Genomic DNA, 25,316 nt, shown 5'->3' on the forward strand with positions numbered 1-25,316 from the left:
AGGGTGTGGTAAGGGAGACATACTTTTCCGAGGCGTTCCAGCTTAGTCCTCAGGGGTAGCGGCGCATCTGTGGCCGACCTCAGGTAGGAATATCTAATCCTATCTGGGGTTGATTACAGATGTCCATGGGCGGCAGTAGTCACTTACCATCAGGTGGACTGCATGCTCGTCTGCTACTTCTATATTATAAAAAAAAAATCTACGCATGAGTGACCCATCTCAGGTAGGCCTTATTTTATCTGGGATTCTTTACTCAATAAGCGGCAGTAGCCATCTACGATCAGATGCAAGGCATGCTCATTTGCTAATTAAAAAAAAACCTTAAAAGGAGCATCTTCACACAACTCAAACATAATTTAGCGAGGACTCGAACCCCGGACTTCCGTGGGTATCAAATTCTATACCACAGTAACCCAGTCGCTATGCTATAAAACGAAATATAATCTTTCATTGGTTGCAGGATTCCCACAACCTTGAAACCGTCGCAGTGGTGCAATGCGGTTGGGGTCACGCCATGTCTTACAGACCTTGGAGCTTAGGCACTTGAATGTCTTTAGCATAAGTTTCTTTATTACCTGACTTAGGTACGTAACGTAAACTTTGAGGTAACTAGACAAGTTAAACGCACAGGACTTACAGCTTTGAGTACGCACATTATTTATTAAGTACTCGTATGTAGGTGTATGTAATGGTGATGTAGAAACTAAGTTTAGTCTAAATGTCGCAAATAGTCTAATTGTGTATTTATATACCTATTTTGGAGAAGAAAAGATTGGACCTAGAATCATCTTTGTGTTTTTTAATCAGCATGTTACATTTTCAAACTTCAACCAGTAAAATTTTCCGTTAATCCGTTCCGTGATAAATAAGTCCTATTGTAGGTGTACTTTTAATTGAAGGTGGTAGAACCCTTTGTGGTTCGACTCCGGCGGCACCACCGCCATACCTATTACTGCCTAATAACAGCAGTGCTAGGCGCTGCTGTGTACCGTTTTGAAGGGTGTGGTAAGGGAGACATACTTTTCCGAGGCGTTCCAGCTTAGTCCTCAAGGGTAGCGGCGCATCTGTGGCCGACCTCAGGTAGGAATATTTGGTTGATTACAGATGTCCATGGGCGGCAGTAGCCACTTAGCATCAGGTGGACTGCATGCTCGTCTGCTACACCTACCTTTATAAAAAAAATAGATACTAAATGTTTAGTCCGAACTTAAAAAATCCGCCATTAACTATTGGGTCCAACTCGACATAAGTAATTTCACAGGTAGTCATAAATACCTAGCTAAGATATAATATAGCTAAGTCTATTGTACGTACTTAGGTAGATAAGGTATATTTACAAGATATAAAACCAAAATAATAGTCATTGAATCCTCACATTATGCTCAATCCTGATTTATGCGCACTAGTGAAATTCAAAAACAAATAATAATATCAGTTAAAGAAACGAAAAAAAAACGAAAAATTAAAATCTCAATAATAAATAGTACTTAGTATCGTCTAAGGGAAGAGCGGGACCCTCTACTACAGGTACTAACGTACTTAAAAGAGGGTATCCAACAATATTGTAAAACAATGTACCTACTACTTTTGATGCAATCAATCATTTTTCATATTAATTTTCAATAAGGTTAGGAAAATATGTTATATCAGTTAAAGACTAATATAAACTTTACTTATTGTATACTTTAGCATAAGTAGCTTTTAGCGTACGTAAGTTTTTAGCGTACCTAATCATCGTTTGAGTTTATGTATTAATTCGGGTAAAAATATTTTTGCAAACGGACCCTATTACCCGTCCCATTACTTTAAACCTTATCACCTACTTATCCACAGGAAAAAAGGGAATGATGTTATTCTAGATGTCTAGGACATTTTTGTAGCCAAAATCTGACATAGCTCTTTTACACTAAGATACACATTCTTTACGGCGTCAAAATATATTAAACACACTTCATTTCTAGTTAAAGAAATTTTTTTACGTGAATACCATAGCCAAAATATACAAAATGCAAAAAGAAATGCAAAAGGATAGGACGTAAATTTACTTAGACAAACTAGTTACATAAGAACTTCTTTGTAAAATCACATATCTCTAGATAGCTAACTAATCAAGTATAGGTTTTTCATTTCACTATGGCACGTACAGCTTTTGATTTTGTTTGTTAATACGAACAAGGTTATGTGCCTTGATGAGAACCAACGATTATTATGGAATCAAGTTAGGATAAAAAGTATTCACTTTTAATATTTTTTGTATAAGAATATTTGTATTAGCATTTCTCTATTTTTTGCATAGAGGTACGCACGTATGGGAGGAAGGGTAGCGCGTACTACTTGGATTAAAATATATACATGTTGGTAGCTTCGAAACTAGTTTTTATCCTAAACTTATATTAGATGTCTGCAAAGTAACTATACTATAAACTATCATGAAATAGTTACCGAACAAGCCGAAGGCGCGGAATGGGCTCCACATGTCCCCGCCGCTGTGGCAGCCGCCAACGCACTGCTTCCAGGCACCTGGTAATATAAAATAAATGAAAGTAATACGAAAAGAAGCAAAAAACATTAGCCTACGTGTTGCGAGCAAAGTACAATGTCAAATGAGCACATACGAGTACGTAACATCATAACGAATTATGTGGTCTAAACGGAATACCTATAACTTTTAAATATATACGATACTAGCGACACATTAGTATAATTTCTAATATTATTCAAGGATGTTAGCGTATTAGACAAATAGAACAAATTTTCGTTTGATAACAATACACTAGGCTATACACTAGGTTCATATTTTCATAATAGTTTATTTATTTTTCGTAATATGTGTACAGAGCCGTAAATCTAATAAGATATTTTTGTGAAAAGACTGTGAAAAAATATTGGGTCTTTTCACAAAATCTTACCCTAACATAGATCACATAGTTTATTTCATAGTTGTATACAAAATAGAATGAAATTCGTTACTTATATTTAGCATAACTAATACTCGTATTTCTATTAAGAACAAATAGGCTATTATTCGAAAGAGAAATGATTTTGGAAATGACATCTAGCAAAACATGACAATTGGGGATTTTAGCGTCAAAGTAATTAAAAAAAACTACAAATCCTCACTGGGTAGGTCAAATGTATGTAGTGTATGTAGGTAAGGTATGTCAGTAACGTCAATACTATATGTAGTTTGTATAAATTAAGATACATTTATTTCTACAGACACCAAACGTGCCGAGTCAGACAAAGTCATATTTTTCTACGAATAATTTTGAGACTTGTCTGCGCGACTGTGCCATGTAAAATATAAATACAAATAGTATATGAGTTTTTTGTCTGTCAGGACCGTGTCCTGACACGTGTGTCTGACACGCTCTATGTCTGTAGATGTAAATGAACGTACACGTGTTTTTTCTAACTATATTCTACTGATACTGGGTAATAATATTGGTACAAACCACTAATATACCAGGACATTATAAAGAGTAAGAGGTATTATACTTGTACAGTAGGGAGTTGTTCGTACGAAAATAATCGTAAGATAATTATAGCAATTTGAGGAAAATCGTAACACACCATAGTATGTCTGATAGTTTCGTTGATACGTGGGAAGGGCACTCTGTCACCCGCCAAAATGTTTTCCAACTATGGAGAACGAGAATTGAATATGTAATACATTCTGCCAACAAACACTTACATATTTCAGCATTTAATTCCGTATTAATGATTATCCTAAACAAAAACAGAATCAGTTTTCTTTCAACTTTTTGTTACATCAACAACTTGAACACTTTTTGATAAATTATTCCTTTATACCATACGTATTAATCTTACGCTTAAAATAAGTAAAATGGTCTCATTTCTAATACCGTCGACATATAATATTTAACGGACAAAAAATTAAATCTATCAAAAAGTGTCAAAACTGTTATTTCAGACTATAAAAAAATCAAACAGAATAGTTAATCAAATATCTTAAAAGCTCACAAACGAATTTAAATTGGTGATTGGGTGTAAAATTACCTTTAACTGCTCCTGCTTGTAATCAGGTTGATACGGTAGAAGCATTCGTATCTTGCCCCAGCGGTTGAAGAAGAGCGCGATAGCTCCAATCCAGACCATCAACACTAGAACTACTATGGCGATCTCCACTCCCCTTATCTGTGAGAAAGAAAATTAAATATTAAATTCAATTAAAAGTTTTGATATACAAGACGAATCAAAAATCCTCGTTTTCGTTAATGATTTGGCAAAGGGAGATCTCCCGCCGGGCTAGGTGATCATGCCCGGGGAGCGGCCGTGCACCAACAGTCTCTGTTCTGAACTTGTATATATGCAAGATGTTAAGAAAACCTCGATAGCGTGATTCAGAATACTCGTGGCGCCATCTCTTGTCGAGTAGCGGGAAGTCGCCACAATATATTTTTTATGTTGAGAATAGTTAAAAGCTGTCAGGTGTGTACGGTACGATATTATACTCGTATTTTCCTTCACTGTTAAAGCATATGATAATCGATTTCGAATATGCACATCAACTTCAAAGTCTTGTATCAGACTGATCTAATTTTAAATCATTTAAGCCGGTTATTGAAACTCAATCTATCCAAATTTGCTTAAAAAAGATTTGGCAACTCAAGTATTCAGACATTTTCAATGTTGATAATTTGTCCGTAGAACATGAGTATCGTAGAATTAAATTATATTAGATGTTCTGTGCCGTTCACTGAATGACTACTTATAAACAATGTCTACAAGAATACAAGTGATGAACTAGGTCAAGGATGCCCTTCTGTCCCTTAAGACCAAATTTGACTCTACGTAAGGACGTCTCACTAACCACAACCTTCAACTATAACAGCGCTACAGTAAATATGGGGCATAATTAATAAGTGTGACGCTAGTGCTACGGCTGTCTAACCATTTATATCTTTATGATTTTAAAAGTGAATGTGTCTTCAAGATATATTAGATATGTTATTTTCTATATCAGATTGCAGTAGCGAATGAGTACACGTACGGGTAACGTGATCATTGCCACTTTTCAGCACCTGTAAGCAACTCTATAGAACATGGGGTTTTCTCGAAGGTGCTAACAGATGCCCTGGCACTCCTGAAGACAATCTAGTCATCTTATATGTAAGTTAGCGGGCGTCCACACCGTTTCACCGAAAACCATAACTACTTCAACCTCGAAATAAGCATAACGGCACCTACCCGAGCGAAACATACTGGGTATACTCATACCACCTTTCTTATAAACAAAATATAATGGTTAACACACATTAATAATGGTTATCGTGAGTACACAGTCACGATAATCATTTTTGTACACTGATATTTCGTGACTAAAAGTTATTTAAAATCATAATAATGTATTTCTAATACAAGTTAAACAAACGAAGGTGCCTTATCAGAAGCCCTTTCAATGTAACCGCTTCAAAGGTTACATTTACTAGATTTCCTATTAAAATTCTCTAAGGCATGTTCCCTGCTCTCACGCAATAACTATGAAAAGGAAAAAGATTTATGGAGGTCATGATTTATAATAGAAAGTTACAAATAAATAACACACGTTAGCGAATGATATATTAGCTACGTAAAAGGTTACAGTAATACCTTCATTATTGTGTTAATATAATGGATCATTTTAAACATAATAACTTAATAAATACGTAATGTGTAGTTCAAGTTTTTGTATACAAAAAAATATAGTTTAAAAACTAAAAACCTCACTAAAATCGTACAAGGAAAATCGTTAATCCTGAAGATCCTGATGAGATAAAATAAGAATTGGACAAAATTATTAAATTCATATATTGTCATCGGTTCTTGATAAATATTCAAAACTTTTAAATTAATCGGACCGTTCAAAGTGGGTAAAACTCGAATTCAAAGATTCCATTACATACATACATACATACATACAGGTTAAGCTGATAAAAGCATGATAAAAATGTATATTAAAATATAGCTTGAATAACAATGAATTAAACCGCTTACTTATGTTTGAAAATATGAATCAGAATATATGAGATCTTGTATAAATATAGCTACAATTTTTAAATTTAAAATTTCATTACATTTATTTTTTCTGACCGAGAACGTTCTTTTTCTCTATAAGATGTACTTATTATTTAGTATTTTAGGCTCAGTTCAAATTAAAATAATTCAACACCGGCAGTATCACCGCCACATAAATTTCAGCCTTATATTAACAGCAAAGCATTGCCTCTTTCGGTATGAATGTGATAAGAAATATTTACTTGAGTCGTTCAGTGTTAGTCCTCAAGGATAGCTAGATCTATGATTAACTTAGAACGGTACTTTAGTTCTATTTGGAGATAGTTATCGTCGACAATAACCTAACATCAAGGCATCACTTTAATGCCTCTGTTATACAAAAAATATACTAACATTTTTGGCTGAAAAACAAGTAATAATTGCTTTGAACAACATAATACCCTTAAGTCGAGACTAACAAATCCTGCTATCAAATTTCACAATTACCGTAGGGAAAGTGGGTGAAGGTTCTGGCGGCGTGACCGAGGAGCGGGGCGTGCCTAAGACCCCGTCCTGCTGCGGAGAAGTCCGAGGGGGCTCTGTGGACAAGTATTAAAATAATAAAAAACACAAGATTGAAGTACCCAACGAGCGTACAGACCACTTGATTTTTTGTTATATTATAATATAGGAGTAGCAGACGAGCACGCAGTCCTCCTGATGGTAAATGGCTACTGCCGTCCATGGACATCTGTAATCAACCCCAGATAGGATTGCATGAAGACCTGCGCCGCTACCCCTGAGGACTAAGCTGGAACGCCTCGGATAAATATGTCTCCCTTCAAACCAGAACACAGCAGCGCCTAACACTGCTGTTATAAGGCAGAAATAGGTGTGGCTTAGGTGGCGCCTTGTCGAACCACAATGGGTTCTACCACCTTCCAAAATGGTACGTGATGGTATAGCACCTGATGGTATGTGGTCACCGCCTAACTGCAAACAATTTGATATAGACCAGTGGCTCTTCTTGAAGACGATTACGGATACGTTACCACCCCTCAAGACTTGGGTGGTCACCTCATATATAAGTCTACTGTATCGTCAATTATAACGTATTAAATGTTAAAGGTGGTAGAACCCTTTGTGGTTCGACTCCGGCGGCACCACCGCCACACCTATTTCTACCTAATAACAGCAGTGTTAGGCGCTGCTGTGTTCCAGTTTGAAGGGTGTGGTAAGGGAGACAGACTTTTCCGAGGCGTTCCAGCTTAGTCCTCAGGGGTAGCAGCGCATCTGTGACTGACCTCAGATAGGAATATCTAATCCTATCTGAGGTTGATTACAGATGGCCATGGGCGGCAGTAACCACTTACCATCAGGTGGACTGCATGCTCGTCTGCTACTCCTATAATATATAAAAAAAAAAAAAAAAAAAAAAAAACAAAAAATCCGATACAGCATTAGTATCTAACGTACACAAATAGTTTTTATTTGTGTACGTTAGATACTTTGTGCCGTTCACAACAAACTAGACACAAACAGGTATTACGGTATTAACAGCTAATGTCCACAAATGAAAGCCTTTTGTGCCGTTTATAGCCAACTCGACGCTGACAGTATTGTTATCGGTAGTACACTGGTATTAGGAAGTGTATTCTAGCATTTAAACTTAACCTACACTAAATAAAAAAAAAAGTGTCTGCAATTTCACAATCATATTTGCATGTATTGTCTTATTTTGAACGATAACAAAACATTTAACTATAGAACATTTTTTTAAACGAAATCCCGACTGCTAAAATATCTTAAATCAGTCCCATAATTTAATCGAGTGCAACGACACATTGCTTGTTAAAGTTTGTTAAGCCGTTTGGGCTTAGGACATGCCAAACAATGAGACAAACAAACATACATACATCTCTCCGCAGTCAGGTAGAAATAAATTTTAATTGTTTTCGCTTATAATACCGTAGCTACAACATCAACAACATACACATATTTCGCTTCTAATTCCACATTTTAATGAGTTGAACTATACCGCGTGCCGACAAACTTTTGCTTCAATATTTTATATTGACATTATACACCGAAGTTAGACAACTAACGTTCACGAACTAAAAGTCATTGTGTTAATAGTTCAACGCTATCATTAGCGATCACGACAGTTCGTAACTTTGTAGAACTCAGTTGTAGAATCGATACACAGTGCGGATTGAGGTCCTTTCACATAGCGAGCGATTATTACAACTTCGTGTGTCGTCCCATCCGGTAATAATCGGTCGATTCCAAGTGTTATGTGTTACAGTCCTTTGTACCTACTTAACTTACTAACTTATTTTATGTATTTACTTGAACAGTGAGATCAAAGGCGTACCTACTTAAATACATTTATAATCGAATTAAGGTACAAACGAAGATGGAAACAATAAATAAATCTGATTTTTTTATTTCTGCTCGACCGGAGACCTAACTATACCTTCTTCAAGTCAATCGGTATCTCAACTTCAGTGTCATATAGATCAAGTAGCAACATGAGGCACTATCAATATGAAAATGGTCAAACAACGGTCCGACAACGCTCTTGTGAATCGTTGGTGTGAAAAATACGTAATACTGTTTCGTGCGTGTACTTAATTCATGCTATACTGCGGACACTGCGGTGTTTGTGCCTTTTTCATGTTACGCAGGTTTGTGTCAGCATGCAGATCTGTTCCTTATCCTTGCATGATGCAAGAGATCATTGCATAGATTCCTTTCCAGTGTGTGACACGAAAGAACTGCAGTGAGTTAATTCATACACACGGTTAGTACACGCATGCGGGCGTAACCCGCGTGAGAAGAAAGAGGCCCGTAGACATGTTAACTCACTTACAGATTAAAGGTTCAATAAGAAAAAACTTTCTTTAAAACAGCAAATTTAGAAATGATTTAATTCCTCATAGTAGCCATTTTGCCAATATCTATGAAAGAGTCTTACAAATGACATCAGCCCTTTCCTCGTGGACAAAAAGTGTAAATTGAATTCCCACCCTTTCAGCCCATGCAAATTGATTTATACAATCTTAATTTAGAAAAGAAAAAGGAAATAACGGCCCTTCAGAAATATCGAGAGAAAATTAAATTTAAAGCCTTTTCAATATAGGTCCTTCCTTTACCATTAGCAAGTAAGTGGTGAGCGATAATTAGAAATCAATAACAAAAAGATCGTATGTCAGCAATGTTTCGGTCATACAACTTGATAAGAATATAAGATGTAATTTAATATAACAGATATTATTACGGATCTCACAAAGCTTATGTTAAGATATTTACCAAGAAGTGAATTTACAGCTCCTGGACTGCAGTCACTACAAAAATATGAATGTGCTTATATTGTTCGGTTAGATGTTTTAAAAGTAGTTAGACTGATTTAAAAAGTAAATAGTGGAATTTAGAACCTCGACCAGTTTTTAAAATTTATTAAACATGTTATCGTGCATCCCATCTCTCATTGACTATGAGTTCAGTGCCTTATTAGGAAGTAAAATAATAAAATATTCAATCAAAGTTGGCCAACCTTTCGATCAAGAAATAAGAAATGACTGAATAGAATTAATAAATTATAATACTGACCTTTCAATACAGTTTCATGTTTTTTTTTTTAAATCCTTTTTTGTTAAAAATAGCACACATACAAAATGTATATTGCATGCAAAAAAATAAACATTTAGCATGGTTTCTTTTTATAATGAATATGTTCATTATTTTATTATCTGCCTTGTGAAGAATGTTGTTGTTAGACAGTTTTAGCTTTTGTTTCACGCCTTGGCAACTAAGACTTATCTTTGCAAATCCACTTTCGTGCAGTGGTAAAGTATAATATATGCATTAAGCCTCCCGGAACTTAGATAGAAAACTGTTCAGGGACTCTGAAGTTTTTTCTTTCTTTAAGAGAATTTTCATCTTCGGGTAATAATCCGAAAATATATATGTAATAATTTACCATTCCGGGTGTCCTCCGGGGGACTCTTTTAATCCGTCATCTTAGTATTGGAAACGTCTGCTTTTTTTTTAAATCAAAGATTTCTAAACCTTCGTGTACTTAAGGCTGGCCGCATACATTCGTTTTCCTTGTTAGGTTCCCGAATCCGGAAACCGAATACGGAAACCTCACAAGGAAAACGAATGTATGCGGTCAACTTTAGAATTCCTGTTTTGAAAACAGATACTAATATTTTCTTAATTTAAAACTTTATAGACTATAGACAATAAATACTTGAATAAGTAACAACTTGAATAGTACACACAACTTTAACAAAGTATTTCAAACGTTTGCGATGACTCGCCGATAAAAGAACAAATTAAAATGAAGGCCTTCTTTAACCAATACGATAGTTTGTAAGCGTTTAATAGACGCCGTTTACCTACACCTCCTTAATAATAGCGTATGTTTTCTTTCATGTTAAATTAAACGCTATAAACGCTTTCTACTCACAGCCCCACACTAGGATTCCCTGTATCGTGGGTGCCATGGACACACAGATATAAATATACAAACACCCAGACCCAGAAACAGAAACCTAAATTCATCTTTTAGATATCCGTTTGGCTGGGTATCGAACCCGGGACACTCTGCGCGCCAAACCCGTACCATACTGGTCGCCACGCGGGTCGTCATTGCCGGTAATTATTATTTCTTAATAGCCAAGTAATTTTATATCAGTATATTTTTTTCTTTTAAGTTCTCGTGTTTACAGACTTTTTCTTATAGAACTTGTGTATTATTCAATAATGTCATAATTTTCATAAATCTACATAATATTACTCTTACTGAAATTGTGATTTTAAACATAGATCTAAAAGTTTAAAAATACAGAGAAGTTTCTTATAAAAAGCAAATAAGCACTAAGAAAAGTAAATTTGTCATCGTAGATCTAAACCATGGTATATATGTAGGTATTGCTCTGAATATCCATACTAGAATTGCATATTATTGAAAATGTTAATAAGTATATTTAAAAACAAATAAAAATTATATAACTTGAGTTCCTCGTTGAATTTCGACTAGTTACTTTCTAGAATCTTGATTTATCAAATTTTTTTTAGAAACAAATCATAGGTACATCATGTATTCCACATTAGAAGTTATTATTCACTAAACATTAACGATAACTTGAACCTTACTAACCGTGACTACAGTCAGTATTTTACTGGTATAATGTTTCCGCTTAAAACCTGGACGAGCCAAGTTGGCTAACCTTGACATCTAGTTTCTGATTTATGCCATACGTTATGGAATTAGGTAATTATGAAAGTACTGCGTGTATCTTTGTATAACATTTAAAATTTAGGTTATTATTACATTTATGTTTATTTTTTACAATAAAATAAAATTATATATAATATATCTATCTATTTACACACTTAAAATATATATACAATATACACAAAAAATATAATTTAAACAAAATAAGAAATATTAAAACTTAAATAATTAAATATAAAACAATGAGTCCAAATCACTGCCTCCCGGTAGAGTCCCAAGAATGCTGGCTGCGTTGCCGCGTTGTATGGCCAAACTTATTCTTTGGCCAAAGTACGCACCAGCTCTTGGGTCTCCAGAAACGTCAACCAGACGCGACGACATTTCATTGAAGAACCGTCGTGCTTCTGGCCCCCACGGACCCAGAGTCTCTACCGCAAACGGCACAAATATGTAGCCATCCCCCAAGGCTGCATATGTGCGCTGCTTAACAAATTCAGCCGCCTCTGCCGCACCTCCTGCATGCGTCGAGGTCACTGAAATATGGGATGGAGCCAGCGTATCCACGCAAGTCGCATCCCATACAAGCGACCTCCCCTGTTTCCAGGAAACGATAGTCATACCGTCGGGCCGCTTGCCATCATCACGTGCAATACCATTCGGCTCAAGGCAAGCCGGCACGTTGATGGTAACAAGGGCCCTTCGGATGATATCGTTGACACACGCATGACGCGACAAGCGACCAGCACTGCGGCGGCAAGACAGTCCGTGGTGGCCAAACTGGCTGACATTTTCACCACAGAGACAGCGATGTGGCTCATTTGTTTTCATACCTAAACGCAGGCAGACACAAATTGAAAATGATATATTATCAAAAAACGTACCTAAATTGTATGATGGTAAAGCCTGCAGCCAAAAACCTGACTCTTTTTCAGAGACTGCTAAAAGACGAGCCCGCTCTGAAAGATTTTGTGAATTGTCTAAAAGTTTTTTTTGGTAAGATTTACAAATGGGCTCGTCCCACAATCTCTGAACAGTTTTGTTATCAGGAAAATTTTGCCCTGGGCAGGCCAATGTCCAGGCAGTTTCGGCTTCGTTCACATAAGCAATTTCAAGATTACTAAAAGACATTTTATGCAGTATCTTGTCAATTAAACTTTGTGTGCTATGTGAAGAAGCCAAAAACGCCGGTAAGGATACACTGGAAATTTTGCGAATTCCCAAACCTCCGTACCGAATAGGAAGGGAAGCCTGAGACCATGCATATTCGGAAAGATTACAATTAAGAATTTTGACAAGAGTGTTTCTAATGAGTGAATCCAGAGAATTTAGAATACTTGTAAATTTAAAAATAGGACTACATCTGCATAAATATGTAAACCTTGGAACAAAAAGACAATTTCTAATAATAAAAAAAACCATATGAGAGTTGATTTCATAAAGTCTGTAAGAAATATCATTGAATTTCTGAATATGTTGATCTATGAGCGTTGTCACAGACTCTAGAAATACTGGAACACCGAGGAGTTGAAGTGTATTTTTATTTAAAATTTTGATGCCAGGTGCTATTTCACTAAATTTGATAAAAATATCAGAATTTTGTGAGTTGTTAAAAGTATCATTAATATACAGTTCACATTTTGAAAAATTAATATTTAGACCGATATCTGAAAATTTTTCAATTATCTCTTTTAGATCCGAAATTACTGAATTTACTTCACCTCCTAAAGTGCCGTCATCTAAATACCAAACATTAAATTTAGAATTTAGATGTGAAATTATGGGGTGTATAGCTAGTTATTATTTATAATATAGGAGAAGCAGACGAGCATGCAGTCCACCTGATGGTTAGTGGTTATTGCCACCCATGAACATCTGTAATCAACCCCAGATATTATTAGATTTCTACGTGAGGTCGGCCACATTTGTGCCGCTACCCCTGAGGGCTTAGCTGGAACGCTTTGGAAAAGTATGTCTCCTTTATGACACCCTTCAAACCAGAACACAACAGAGCTTAACACCGGTATTAGGTAGAAATGAGTGTGGCGATAAAGAAATAGTGTAAAGTACGTCAAATGTAAGATTAAAAAGAGAAACTTCCAAAAAACACTTTATAAAAACATATGTAACAAAATCACTACATCGGAGAAGAATTTAAATGATTGTTTAACAATGAACGTGGTGAGAAGCATTTGCTACGAGTAGATAGAAAGAGCTGTAACGGTAAGAAACTGTCAAACGAGCGGAACCGCCAATAGTCGATGAATCCAATCCAATTTTAGAAATCGGTCAAAGCACTCGAGAGATCTCTCGAGAATCCGAATGATGTCTGGAGTTCAGGATCGACTAGAATCCAATTTTATTTCAGTCTTGCTTCTCTGTGGCTTTGACCGCATCTCACCTCTTACGCAATACGAAAATAGCTTCACAATTCTACTTATGTTTTGGTTTGCAAGGTTAATATTGAAGAATTTAAACTTAATAACCAAAATGCACAACTTTGGTGTTTTGCCTTAATTGGTCAAAGACGACATATTTACTTTTTTTATAAAATTGAAAATAGGGAGTTTAGTAAAAGAATAGGAGTCCTGCTGGACATCATCCATGGATCCGTTAATGTTAATAAAGACAAAGTCAATACCAAAACTTCTTAAAGTTGCGTCTTTTGTTGTTATTTGTGTCACGTAATTATAAGTATGATACAAGTATCAATCGAGAATATAGAGAATTAAATCGAAGCTATAAAAATATTGTACCAAGTGTACCAATTAAAGTGCCATTCTACAAAAAATAGTAAATCTATTCCAATACTATTCCAGCCTATCAAATCAAATAAAATTCCGCGAATGGCGGTCATTTATCAAGCGAAGTCTATTGACTCAATCGACTCGAAACGAAGGGCACTTAATGTCGTGAGGAGTGTTAGTAGGCATTCAATTATGTGGAATCTCTAAGCGTATAGTACAAACGATTATACCAACAATTTGATTCGATTATAGTTTACCGGTCCAGATGTCATTAGACTGATTTTTAATTACTATTATTGCTGACTCAAAGAGCCACTTGATTAGGAGGTACTCGATTGAAACTCAATAATTATATCTGAACTTGAAGATAATTATATCACATGGAAAAATCATGAATTATTGTCTGATATTTCTGAAGACACGAATTGATTAACTGTTACATAATAATAAAACGAACAGGAATATTTTCCGTACACGTAGAGTTTTTTAAAACGTATAAACCACGAATAGAAATCCATTCGTAAATATTACGGATTCAAAAAATGTGAGTAAATGTGTCAAGAAGGTGTTAATGTGTAGTAATGTGAAATGGAAGAGAATAAAGAAAATTGCGAAAGAGCGACAGTTCTCACAAATGCATACAAAGTCACGCTAAGAGCCCTTACTTCACCGCCTCTGGCATTTGTCCAAGTGGCTCATTCGAAATATTTCTACATGTTTTGTGCATTGGTCTTAGAGATGAACGTTACACATCTCGATATGAAAATGTTGATAAAAAGACGAAGACTTATGAAATATTGGTCTATCCACTGTAGAACTATAAAAAATGTTTTAGATCCCTACAACAATCCCTATTATTTAATATGCCACACGATACATTTTGCAAAACTTTCTTATTTTGTGCTCGAAAAGTCACCCTCAATTAAAATTTTCTTGTTTACACCTTCACCAAATTTCAATTCATTTATTCTAGTTTCGGAACAAATTGACTGTGAAACGAGTCATCCTACGAGTATAAGGGTTCCGTCTTTTGCTTTTTCGTACCGTCCCCTAAAAATAACATCTGTTCATAAGTCTACAAATTTTAAAGCCATAAGTCGGCGTAGAACTTCAGGAGGTTTGGCATCAGACCAAGTGGCTCTTTCGTGAAATATTATGATTGCACTTTGAACTTTTCTTTCAGATGCATTATTGTCTTATACCTACATACAGAAATCTAAACGTAAAGGATAAAGGTTTAGTCTAAATAGAAAGGAATTTTCATTGTTTTTATATGATAGAAAAAGATCATTCTGCAGTTTAAAAGATCAAGTAATAATAATGTAGAAAGCGAACATAAAGCTCACACCTTTTATGCTTAATGCAGATTCAAAGTCATGCAATGCGGTGTTAAATATGCGGCTTTCACGTGGTTGGCACGTGTCCAAAGAGCTCGTTCGCAAACTATCATCCGGATGCACTCACATCTTGGTGACACTGATGACCTAAGTGATATTTGTATGTATTCGTAAGACAGGACGGATTTTATTAAATAAATAAGATTAAAGCAATTCAATGCGATATTAAATATATGGTTTTGGCACGTGTCCAAAGAGCTCATTCGCAAATTATCATCCGGATGCACTCGCATCTTGTTGACATTGATGACTTAAGTAATATGTGTATGGATAGGTAAGACGTGTTTCTTGTAATAGATTCGATTAAAAAATCAATGCCGTATTAAATATGCGGTTTTGGCATGTGTCCAAAGAGCTCATTCGCAAATTATCATCTGGATGCACTCGATTCGTTGACACTATGACTTAAGTGATATTGGTAGGACAGGGCGAGTTTTATGCAATAAATCAAATTCGAGAAAATAATGCTACGGCCGTGCCGCTTTTTTATTTTTTTTTGTTCGACTTGCGGAGGCACTACCGTGCCTCCAGATTAAAGGCGTGTAATGCGGTATTAAATATGCGGCTTTGGCACATGTCCAAGGAGCTCATTCGCAAACTATCATCCGGATGCACTCACTGTCTTTTTGACATTAATGCCTTAAGTGTTATTTATATACATAGGTATGTTGGGACATGCTTTCTCCAATAAATAAAATTAAAGTCATGTAATGCGATATTAAGCTATGAAACTTTGGCATATGTCCAAGAAGCTCATTCGCAAGTTATCTAATACATTCCTGTCTAGACGACATTGATGCCTCGAGAGGTACTTGTATAGAAAGGTAAAGTTAAAATGTTTTATATTAATCTGAATATTTTTTAAATAATTTAAGAAAAACAGTATTGCATAATACGTATTTGGAAGAATTCAACTTAACCAGATAACATGATCTTAAAGGATTTTTAAAAAGTACACTCTCTATTACCGATCACGTAATGTGGATTTCTGTGCACTTACAGTAAGTATCAAATCCAAGAAACATGAGTGTAACACCTACTACATTTTTATTTAAAGACAAAATAGTTCCTATCTTAAAGTCGGAAAATACAAAAGTCCTACCTTGACATTTTGTAACGTAGATGTAATGTCGTGAAAAGTGCTAAACGTTGCAACTCTGGCATCACTCCAAGTGGCTCATTCGCAAGTTATCTTCCTTACACTTTAATGACATCCCAACGGAGTGTTATAAAATTTATGGCGTTTTTACAAGGAGAGTTATTATTCGCTTATGCCGAGTTAATATTCAATGATTATAATAATTGGAAAACTGTGTGTCAAATTCGGACACACAGGGTTACTTTTCAATTATTTCTTATTTTAAATATTTCTTACTATGTAGTACAATTTTTAAATATCTATTAATGTTCAAGTGATAGAGCTCTTTGAAAGGTAGACAGACCGCGAAGGTTTAGTAATAGGGTCCTTTTTTACCCTTTAGGTACAGTATTCTAAAAACAATGTGCGCTAAAGAAACTGAGTAGTGAAAAATCCTAAACGTGTAACCACTTGTGGGTAATCATGAGTATCGTGCAAGAGACTTATAAACTGAAAATGGGATGGCCTACAGTGGAATACAGTGGATTTAGGTCAGTAACCCAGCGATGAAAAGCCACCAAATTTATCAATGTAAAGCTTTAATTACGCAGCTTTATTTCTACCTCCATTTAGCGAACTACATAATAATAAAGCCGATTTACAAATTATTACCAACATATTCGATTACATACATGCTGGCTTCATGTAAACCACAAACAATAACAACTCCACATTAATTTGGGTTATTAGGGAATAATTACTTAACGAGCAGAGCTTGTTAAGCGTATATGGTTTCAAAGTTTGAGACAATAAGTTTTAGTTATAGGCTTTGTAACATACAAGTACCTAAGTCTCCTAATTTTAAGTGTATATTATGGCCCATAAAATTATAACGATCCCAAATATGATAGAAGTAGATGCGTATAGCTGTATCCTTACCATGAGTTTTCAAGACATCCCACAATTTTACGTTACGTTTACTCAATCCATTATTCTGTTCCGTTTACTTCAATAGACTGAGCAAACGTAACAATAAGTAAGTGCTCAAGTCTTTTTGTCTGTCTCACATGTTCGCAAAAAAGAGAGACAAAACATAAAGCGCCATTTTGTCAATTTAGACATTTAATGTTACGTTACTGACACTATAGTTCTGATACAATCCGCTTGGGGCGCTGATTGAAATTTGTATGGGCAAATACGTAAGCAAATACCAAATGAGTCATATTTGTCAAAACGTAAAACCTCATGGTAAGGGTACTACTGAGTATTACTGAGTACTACGGAGTATACTACTACTACTGAGTACTACTAAGTACTGGTTGAGATAAGTCAGGAATTTCTTGGTGTAGGGGAAGCAAGTCCGTAAAGTCTTTGTAGATAATAATTAAACATCAAAATCAACAAGTCCTTATAAAAGACAAAGTCGGTCCCGAGGAAGATAAAGTCTTGGCTATACAGATACTAGTGAATGCAATTCCGACTCGAGATCGTAAAGTTGAGATCCCGCGGGATTAGAAATATCAATCCCGAGATTTTCGGGATCTCGTCTAGTTAAAAAAATCACATCACTGTAAACGATGAAAACTGCTTTTTGGTTATAGTATAACAAAATATTATTGGAAACAAAAGCCTTTATCCTTTAATTTAACTAAAGTAACGAAATAATTAACAGTTTTACAAAAATAATCAATACAAGGTATAGAATAGTTAAAGATTAAAAAGTAGTTATGGGTGATTTTGAAAATAACTTCTTAAAAACAAAGCGCGCACCGCTCGCATCGCGAGCGGATGTGTGTAACATCGCTGACCATTGCTGCCTAATCCCGTCAATCTCGAACGAGATCTCGTCATATTATGCTCCGGGATTGTTCCCGAAAAATTACACGGGATCTCGCGAGATCGGGACTGCATTCCCTAATAGATACATTCATGGACAGGACTCGTACCTGAAGTTAATATGTGTATCTTTGCCTTTCTTCTGCAAAATACAAGTTATCTTAGCGTTTTTATCTCGTCATACTCATCAACCTCACTATACTTAGTGCTGCTCAGCAAAAATTGAATTTTAGTATACTGCGATACCGTTTTTAATCAATAAATAAATAATAAATGTTACATATTGGTATATGTAGTACTATGAGTCTCTTTTCGTCTAGTGTTAGTTAAGTTTCAATGAACAATTTATATGCTTTAGAAAGGGGCCTTGGAGCCTCACTACTTAGCTAACAGTAACTACTCGTAATACCTTTGTTGCTATCCTTTGTTGAAATCTGGCTCTAAGGGGCTTATTGTCCGCTTGTTCGGAAACTAGCGCCGACGTATAACTTCCTAAGAATATTAAGTTATTTCTTCCAGAGCGAAAACAGAATTACTTGCGAAGCTTGAAATTTTAATTGTTTTTAGAAGTGGTGAAATTTTACTAATTTTAGTTAGAGATTGGCATAACACCGCAGTTACACTAATTATCTGACAGTGGAGGATAGTAGTTTTCAAGCGTATGTTTGCATGTCTCATTCCTTGGCACGCCTCCAGCCCAAACAGCTGAACGGATTCATCAGTTTCGCACTATGATATTCAGTTAAGTAAAGTAAGATGAGACGGAAATCTTGCGGAATCAAAAAGTACCTAAATATAGTAAAATGATTTTCGCAATAACTTTTGTTCTATTTTTTGTCGGCTACAAATGCAGACGGATTAATAACCACAATTGTGTCGTTACCGTATAAAATAACGGTATAATGTGGTTAACGGTATATATATGTAAAATTTGATTTTACTCGTGCCCTTTTTACAAATATAACAAATTAAACAAACCTTATTCGATTAAATTGAACCTTTGAATACCATTTTAGAATTCTTCAACTTTCTTTAAACGTGACATATTTATATGTATTTGCGTTTTCCCTGCATTTTAAATATTCAAGCCAAACAAAGATAAAACGAAACAGCCACTAACGGTAACAATACAAAGCATTTAAACAGAACATTACGTCTATTTCCGCGGGTGTCTTGGGACCTCAACACGCACGGAGGAACACGCAACAGGTGTACTTAATATAGAAAATGAAATTAAATTCACCTCTGTACTTGAAATATTTTCCAGTGTTACTACGAGTATGAACGACAATGACAAAAAAGTTAAACAAGTAGACTACTGGATTTTTAAAGATTAAGAGTAGCTTAAAGGCTTCTTTTAGATTTGAGGGAAAATATACAAAAACCGGGAGCATCTTTTAAATAATCTAGATTTAGACAACAGCACCATCTGTCAGGTTTCAACAAATACAGCTACGACCCATATAGGTTCATAAATCCATAAACTTTAGTTAGTGAAGCCAATAATTATACAAAGGTAATAATAATATAACCTTAAACGACATATTAATTAGTGCCATTCTTGTTACGTTTTCCAAATATATTTTAAGATCTATTGCATATATCATTATGAATATGCATGTTACATACATCATATAGTGACGTAAAAAATCAAGCATATGTAAACATAAATAAACCCGTTTCAAATATATATTATCCTGCATAAAAGAGACTCGCGGTGAAGTTAGTAAGAAATATGTGAAACTTCTAAATTGAAGATACGTTCATTTTTTTACACAAAAACTTTATATTGCGTTCATTCTTCAACGAAACAGTCGCACGATGGCCTGGATGATTAATGTCTTGACTGGAGGCGCGAATCGCTTTGCGTGGAAAGACGAGAATTTACGTCTTTTGTTGTAAATAGTGGTGGGTTATAATAACATTCATTCCACTAAACATTTATCACTATTAAAACACACTTTGTCTCTGTAGGACTTCTAATTTAGCACATATTAAATTAAGACACACACTCCCGCTTCGATAACATAAAAATAAAAATGGCTGCCAGCTTATAATGATTAAAGAAAACCACAAAATAATAAATGATTTGTTGATAAAATTGACTGTATTTTATCTCATTAAATGCTACAACACCAATCACCAAATACCCTGTACATACAAAGGAAATATTAAATTTTACACGAAAATTAAATTTCTTACTTTTCGCTAAGTCACAAAACATATTAATATTTATTTAAAAAAAAACGAATATCAGATAATACTAAATGTAAAATAAACTAATGTCGTCACGGCTAATTCACAAAAACACAAAAACTTTATATTGCGTTCATTCTTCAACGAAACAGTCGCACGATGGCCTGGATGATTAATGTCTTGGCTGGAGGCGCGAATCGCTTTACGTGGAAAGACGAGAATTTACGTCTTTTGTTGTAAATAGTGGTGGGTTATAACATTTACTTTGTCGTAAACTTTTATTTCTTTCGAAAAATAATAGTCCGACGATTGTATGTAAGTAGCATTTAAAGTTAAAGATCTTCAATTTTAGGGTTCCGTGTCCAAAGGATAAAAACGCATTACTAAGACTTCGCTGTTTGTCCGTCTATCAAAGGGCTCTATCTCTGGAACCGTAATAGATAGACACTTGATTTTACAGAGGATGCATAACGGTGGCCGCTACAACAACAATTACTAAAAATAAAAAAAAGTTTAATACAAAAATACCCCATACAACAAACTGCTTCTTGATATTTTTCCAACTTTTGAACTGATAGGTAGACAGTTCAAATTTTCACAATGTGTGTACTTCAAAGGCTGCTATAATAATAAATGCTATAAATTAAAAAAAAAAAAAATTTGTTTGTACGGAACCCTCCGGGTGCGATTTTGACTTGCACTTAGCCAATTTTTCGTTTTGTCTTTTATTCGGCTGCGGAGGGTTTCGCGTGTATATATATCTCAGACTTTGGCACGCCCTACATCCCAAACGGCTTAATGGATTTTAGCAATGTTACAAAGGCTATATTTCTAAACAGTCAAATTTTAAGTTTTTATTTAATACTTGAAAGATTGAAGTTTTATATAAACTTCTTTAAAATAAGTTGTTGACGTGCAATCAGGTATTTTATCGTATTATGGTAAAACGGGCCGTTAATGTTTTTGATGGGAATTTAGTTTGCCTTCTGGTTCCATCCCTACAAATTCTTCTCATTCTTCTCATTCTTAGCGGTTGCATTTTAATTGGAGGTGGCACACCGTGAACTGTTACGCCCGGCCTATGTAAGCTAGAGTGCAATGCCTAGTTGCTGCACATACATTATCTAATATATAAAAGGGCAGGTGGGCTCTCACTTGGGGAGTCAGATCTAACCTTTCATTTCGGCCACACATCTTTTAATTTCCGTATTTTCACTTCATTGTTATAATTCAATTAATTAAATAAACTAATTCTCTTTGTGTTGAGAAGTTTCGGCTTTCAAATCAATATAAATTGGCTTTAGGATTAGCGCGTCTAAGTTTATTGTACATTCGGATAATCTGTCTCTTAAACGATTCAATTTAGGGAAAGTGTTTCAAAACGTATTCTGAGAGAATGATAAGATTTTTATAAAAGTGAAGATTTTTTTGGTTCTTTTTTAAAAATATAGAAGTAGAAAACGAGCATTCAGACCACCTGATGGAAAGTGGCTACTGCCGCCCATGGACGTCTGTTATCAACCCCAGATAGGATTAGATATTCCTACCTGTAGTCGGCCACAGATACGCCGCTAACCCTGAGGACTAAGCTGGAACGCCTCGGAAAAGTATGTCTCCCTTACCACACCCTTCAAATCAGATTAAATTAATACGCAATCTATCTGATAATATATGGTTACTACCTCTCATGGCATGTACAGTACCTATTATGTATATCAGAATATAAACAAAGAGAGAAAATTTTAATTTAATTATAAATAAAATATCCCCACATGGCAACAAGGAACAAAATTTTGCGGTAAAACAATTATAAAATCATTAGCTAACCCTCCAAATCCCGCGGTACAAAATGTTAAGGATTTTGGCCTTAGCCTAACTTTATCGCCAACGCGGATTATCTGGCTTCGTGTTGAAAATATTTATAAGTTTTCACTTGCTGCGTTATTATGTATCTATAAAAATAAAATATTAAATTAAATAAATATATACTTAATTTTGATTTAAAAACCATTTTTGAACCACAGTAGAAAATTTCATGAGTAGACTTACAGAGTGATTGGACCCTTACCATTCATCCTTTTTAAGCTTACAATTTTGAAATAATCGTATTCTGCAAGTTTATTGTTTTTTAGTAATGAAAGGTATTTTTTTCAATCGTTTATATTAACTTATTTACACTTTATTGACCAAAACAAATGGTACAAAAGGCGGACTTAATGCTAAATAGCATTTTCTCCCAGTCAACCTTGAGGATGTGCAGAAAATCATATTTACTAAAAAAAAAGTTATCATTCGTATATACGTATTCATTATCCTTTGAATGTTCTATCTAGGACATAGACTTCATTCAATTCACGATAGTCAGACCGGTGATACGAGTATGCCCTTTATATCCGTTTGCCATACGGTTGAAGGTGGTAGCACCCTTTGCGGTTCGTCTCCAGCGGCACCACCGCCACACCTATTTCTACCTAATAACAGCAGTGTTAGGCGCTGCTGTGTTCCGGTTTGAAGGGTGCGGTAAGGGAGACAGACTTTTCCGAGGCGTTCCAGCTTAGTCCTCAGGGGTAGCGGCGCATCTGTGGCCGACCTCAGGTGGGAATATCTAATCCTATCTGGGGTTGATTACAGATGCCCATGGGCGGCAGTAGCCACTTACCATCGGGTGGACTGTATGCTCGTCTGCTACTCTTATATTATAAAAAAAAACTACAGTACAGTTACTTTTGGCTACAAAAAAAGGTTTTTTTCATATGTTTATCGTACAAATCAAAGAAAACATTAAGATTAAATTCGCAAGTGAACAGTCACGTCTTCAGTGTGATTGATTGAGATTGATTTGAATTAATCTCTTTTTGAACGCACATCTGGCTGACCTAATTTTTCACAGGAAATTGAAATTTACAATAATTTTCGGACGGTGGAATTTCACAATAATTTTGCCGAAACAATTTAATTTTAGTGCATTTAATTGGATTGTACAGTTTGTTTAATGTCACTTTTTAACCTTATGGCTAAAACAATGATAACCTATGACTGAACGTAATAGCCTAAAACAAATCTATAATGCAAATTTAGCACTATATGTCGTGAGAGCTTTTATGCTATTTCTTCTTCATTGCAATAACAAAACATTACGAAACGTTGATAGTGACAAGTGTTTACTCTTTTAACCGCTACACGCGTGTGTCAATCAATCTCAAAAATTTAAAGTTTTTAAATTGAAAATTTCTAATAGGTTCAAATTGTTCAAATTCTATGTTTGGTAGGAAAAACATTTGATATAATACATAATCTACACCCCGCAAAAGTATTTTTTGCTTGAACATAACTAAACTGGACTGAAATTGGTTCAACATTTTTATCATCCGACTATTAATATTTTACGTTCAACATGTTCCATTAGTTCCCAAATTGATGTATTGGATTCAATAAAAGGAAAAATCGTTGTGGCTGATAATTGATTACGGATTCCGATTGGTCCGACTGTTACCGCACAACATATTATTGGTTTTATGTCGATGAAATCTTGTTAATTGCTTTTAACAAAATAATTTCGCGTTCATTTGATGTGATGGCACCCAAATTAAAATAAGCATAGTATAAAGTTGCCATTACATGCTGTGAATATCAACTGTGGACTATGGATAGTAAATCAGAATAAATGGAATAAGAGTATAAAAGTTGTAGTGGTTCCCACAACGTAGACGTCCTCCTCTAAAAAGCATTAAGACCACATACATGTACAATGTACACATTCCTACCTTGTTACAGGAGTGTCAAGCTGACTGTGAGAGGAGGAGATCTACGGGATTAGGCAGTCCATACTTGCTATTAGGATTGAGATCTCGTCACTACATATGACGATGAAGTTTTATACTACTTCTACTACCTTCCCGGTCTCCAGGTCTATTACCTTTCACTTGAAATTTATCAAACAAACGCCCAAATGAAAAGAATCTGTGGCCGATACCATGCAGAGTTCTAATCTTTATGTCAGCAGAAATATTCATAAGTAACGGTAACCACTTAACAACAGGTTTAGTGCATGTTCGTTTTCTAATCGTATATAATGTATTGCAAAATTAGTCTCACCCATCAATGACGTCATTGTATTTCTGCGCAGTATAGAAGAAGCCACTTCATTTTCCGTGAACAAATTAGTTAGCGAAACATAATCTTGCATAATCTACATACATTTCGCCAGTCATGACTTTGAATGTTGGTTAGGGATGTGAGAACGAGTGACAAAAACTGTGAATAAAAATCGATTATTGTTGAAATAAATAAACGATTAAAAATCTATTTTTGAACTTGAATTTTAAATTGAACTGGTTGGCGACAAACAAAATGGCTTATAATAACTTCTGAATCTTGACGGCAAAAAAGTCGCGAACTTTGCTGTCTAATTGTAGGTTGCCGCTGATCGCTCATTTAAAATCGATTAGTAAAAACACTCGATTATTGTAAAAATCGATTTTCGCATCCCTAATGTTGGTCGCATGTCCCACTCGCGTTACGCTGTCACGCAACACAAGCGCTAAAGTTCGTTGACATGAATAATTCATTATCACTTGATCTCGGACTTTTGAAGCCACGGTGAGCTACGAATAGAAAATAGAGTTGGTAAGCTCCGTAAGTCTTTGTAAGTTTTACTGTGTGGCAGTTGTTTATCTTTCCTGCGGTGACTACTAATCTTTCAATGGACTGCATTACAAGTCCACAGATATGCAAGTAGTCATTGAAAATAGATATATATTATCAACTTCATATAGAAATAGAGAATAGGAGAAAGCATCAAGATCTCTAGGTAGAACCATCTC

At 35.1% G+C, this 25,316-nt stretch overlaps 1 protein-coding gene across 5 annotated transcripts in view; it reads right to left on the reverse strand.

The window, feature by feature from the left end:
• LOC140757313 (fibronectin type III domain-containing protein 5) overlaps window positions 1-25,316 on the reverse strand; it is a 178,241-nt gene that overhangs the window by 42,140 nt on the left and 110,785 nt on the right. For 3 of the 5 annotated variants that reach the window (XM_073092966.1, XM_073092967.1, XM_073092965.1), the window contains exons 5-8: window positions 6,505-6,596; window positions 4,021-4,158; window positions 3,574-3,642; window positions 2,443-2,520 (exon numbers count right to left, since the gene is read on the reverse strand). In XM_073092966.1, the coding sequence (XP_072949067.1) occupies window positions 2,443-2,520; window positions 3,574-3,642; window positions 4,021-4,158; window positions 6,505-6,596 (377 nt within the window). The remainder of the gene's footprint in view (window positions 1-2,442; window positions 2,521-3,573; window positions 3,643-4,020; window positions 4,159-6,504; window positions 6,597-25,316) is intronic. The other 2 variants (XM_073092970.1, XM_073092969.1) reach the window with 1 other exon arrangement.

The sequence above is a fragment of the Epargyreus clarus genome, unplaced genomic scaffold, assembly GCF_041222505.1.
Source record: "Epargyreus clarus isolate Ecla_fem2 unplaced genomic scaffold, WU_Ecla_fem_2.2 ptg000004l, whole genome shotgun sequence".
NCBI lineage: Eukaryota > Metazoa > Arthropoda > Insecta > Lepidoptera > Hesperiidae > Epargyreus > Epargyreus clarus.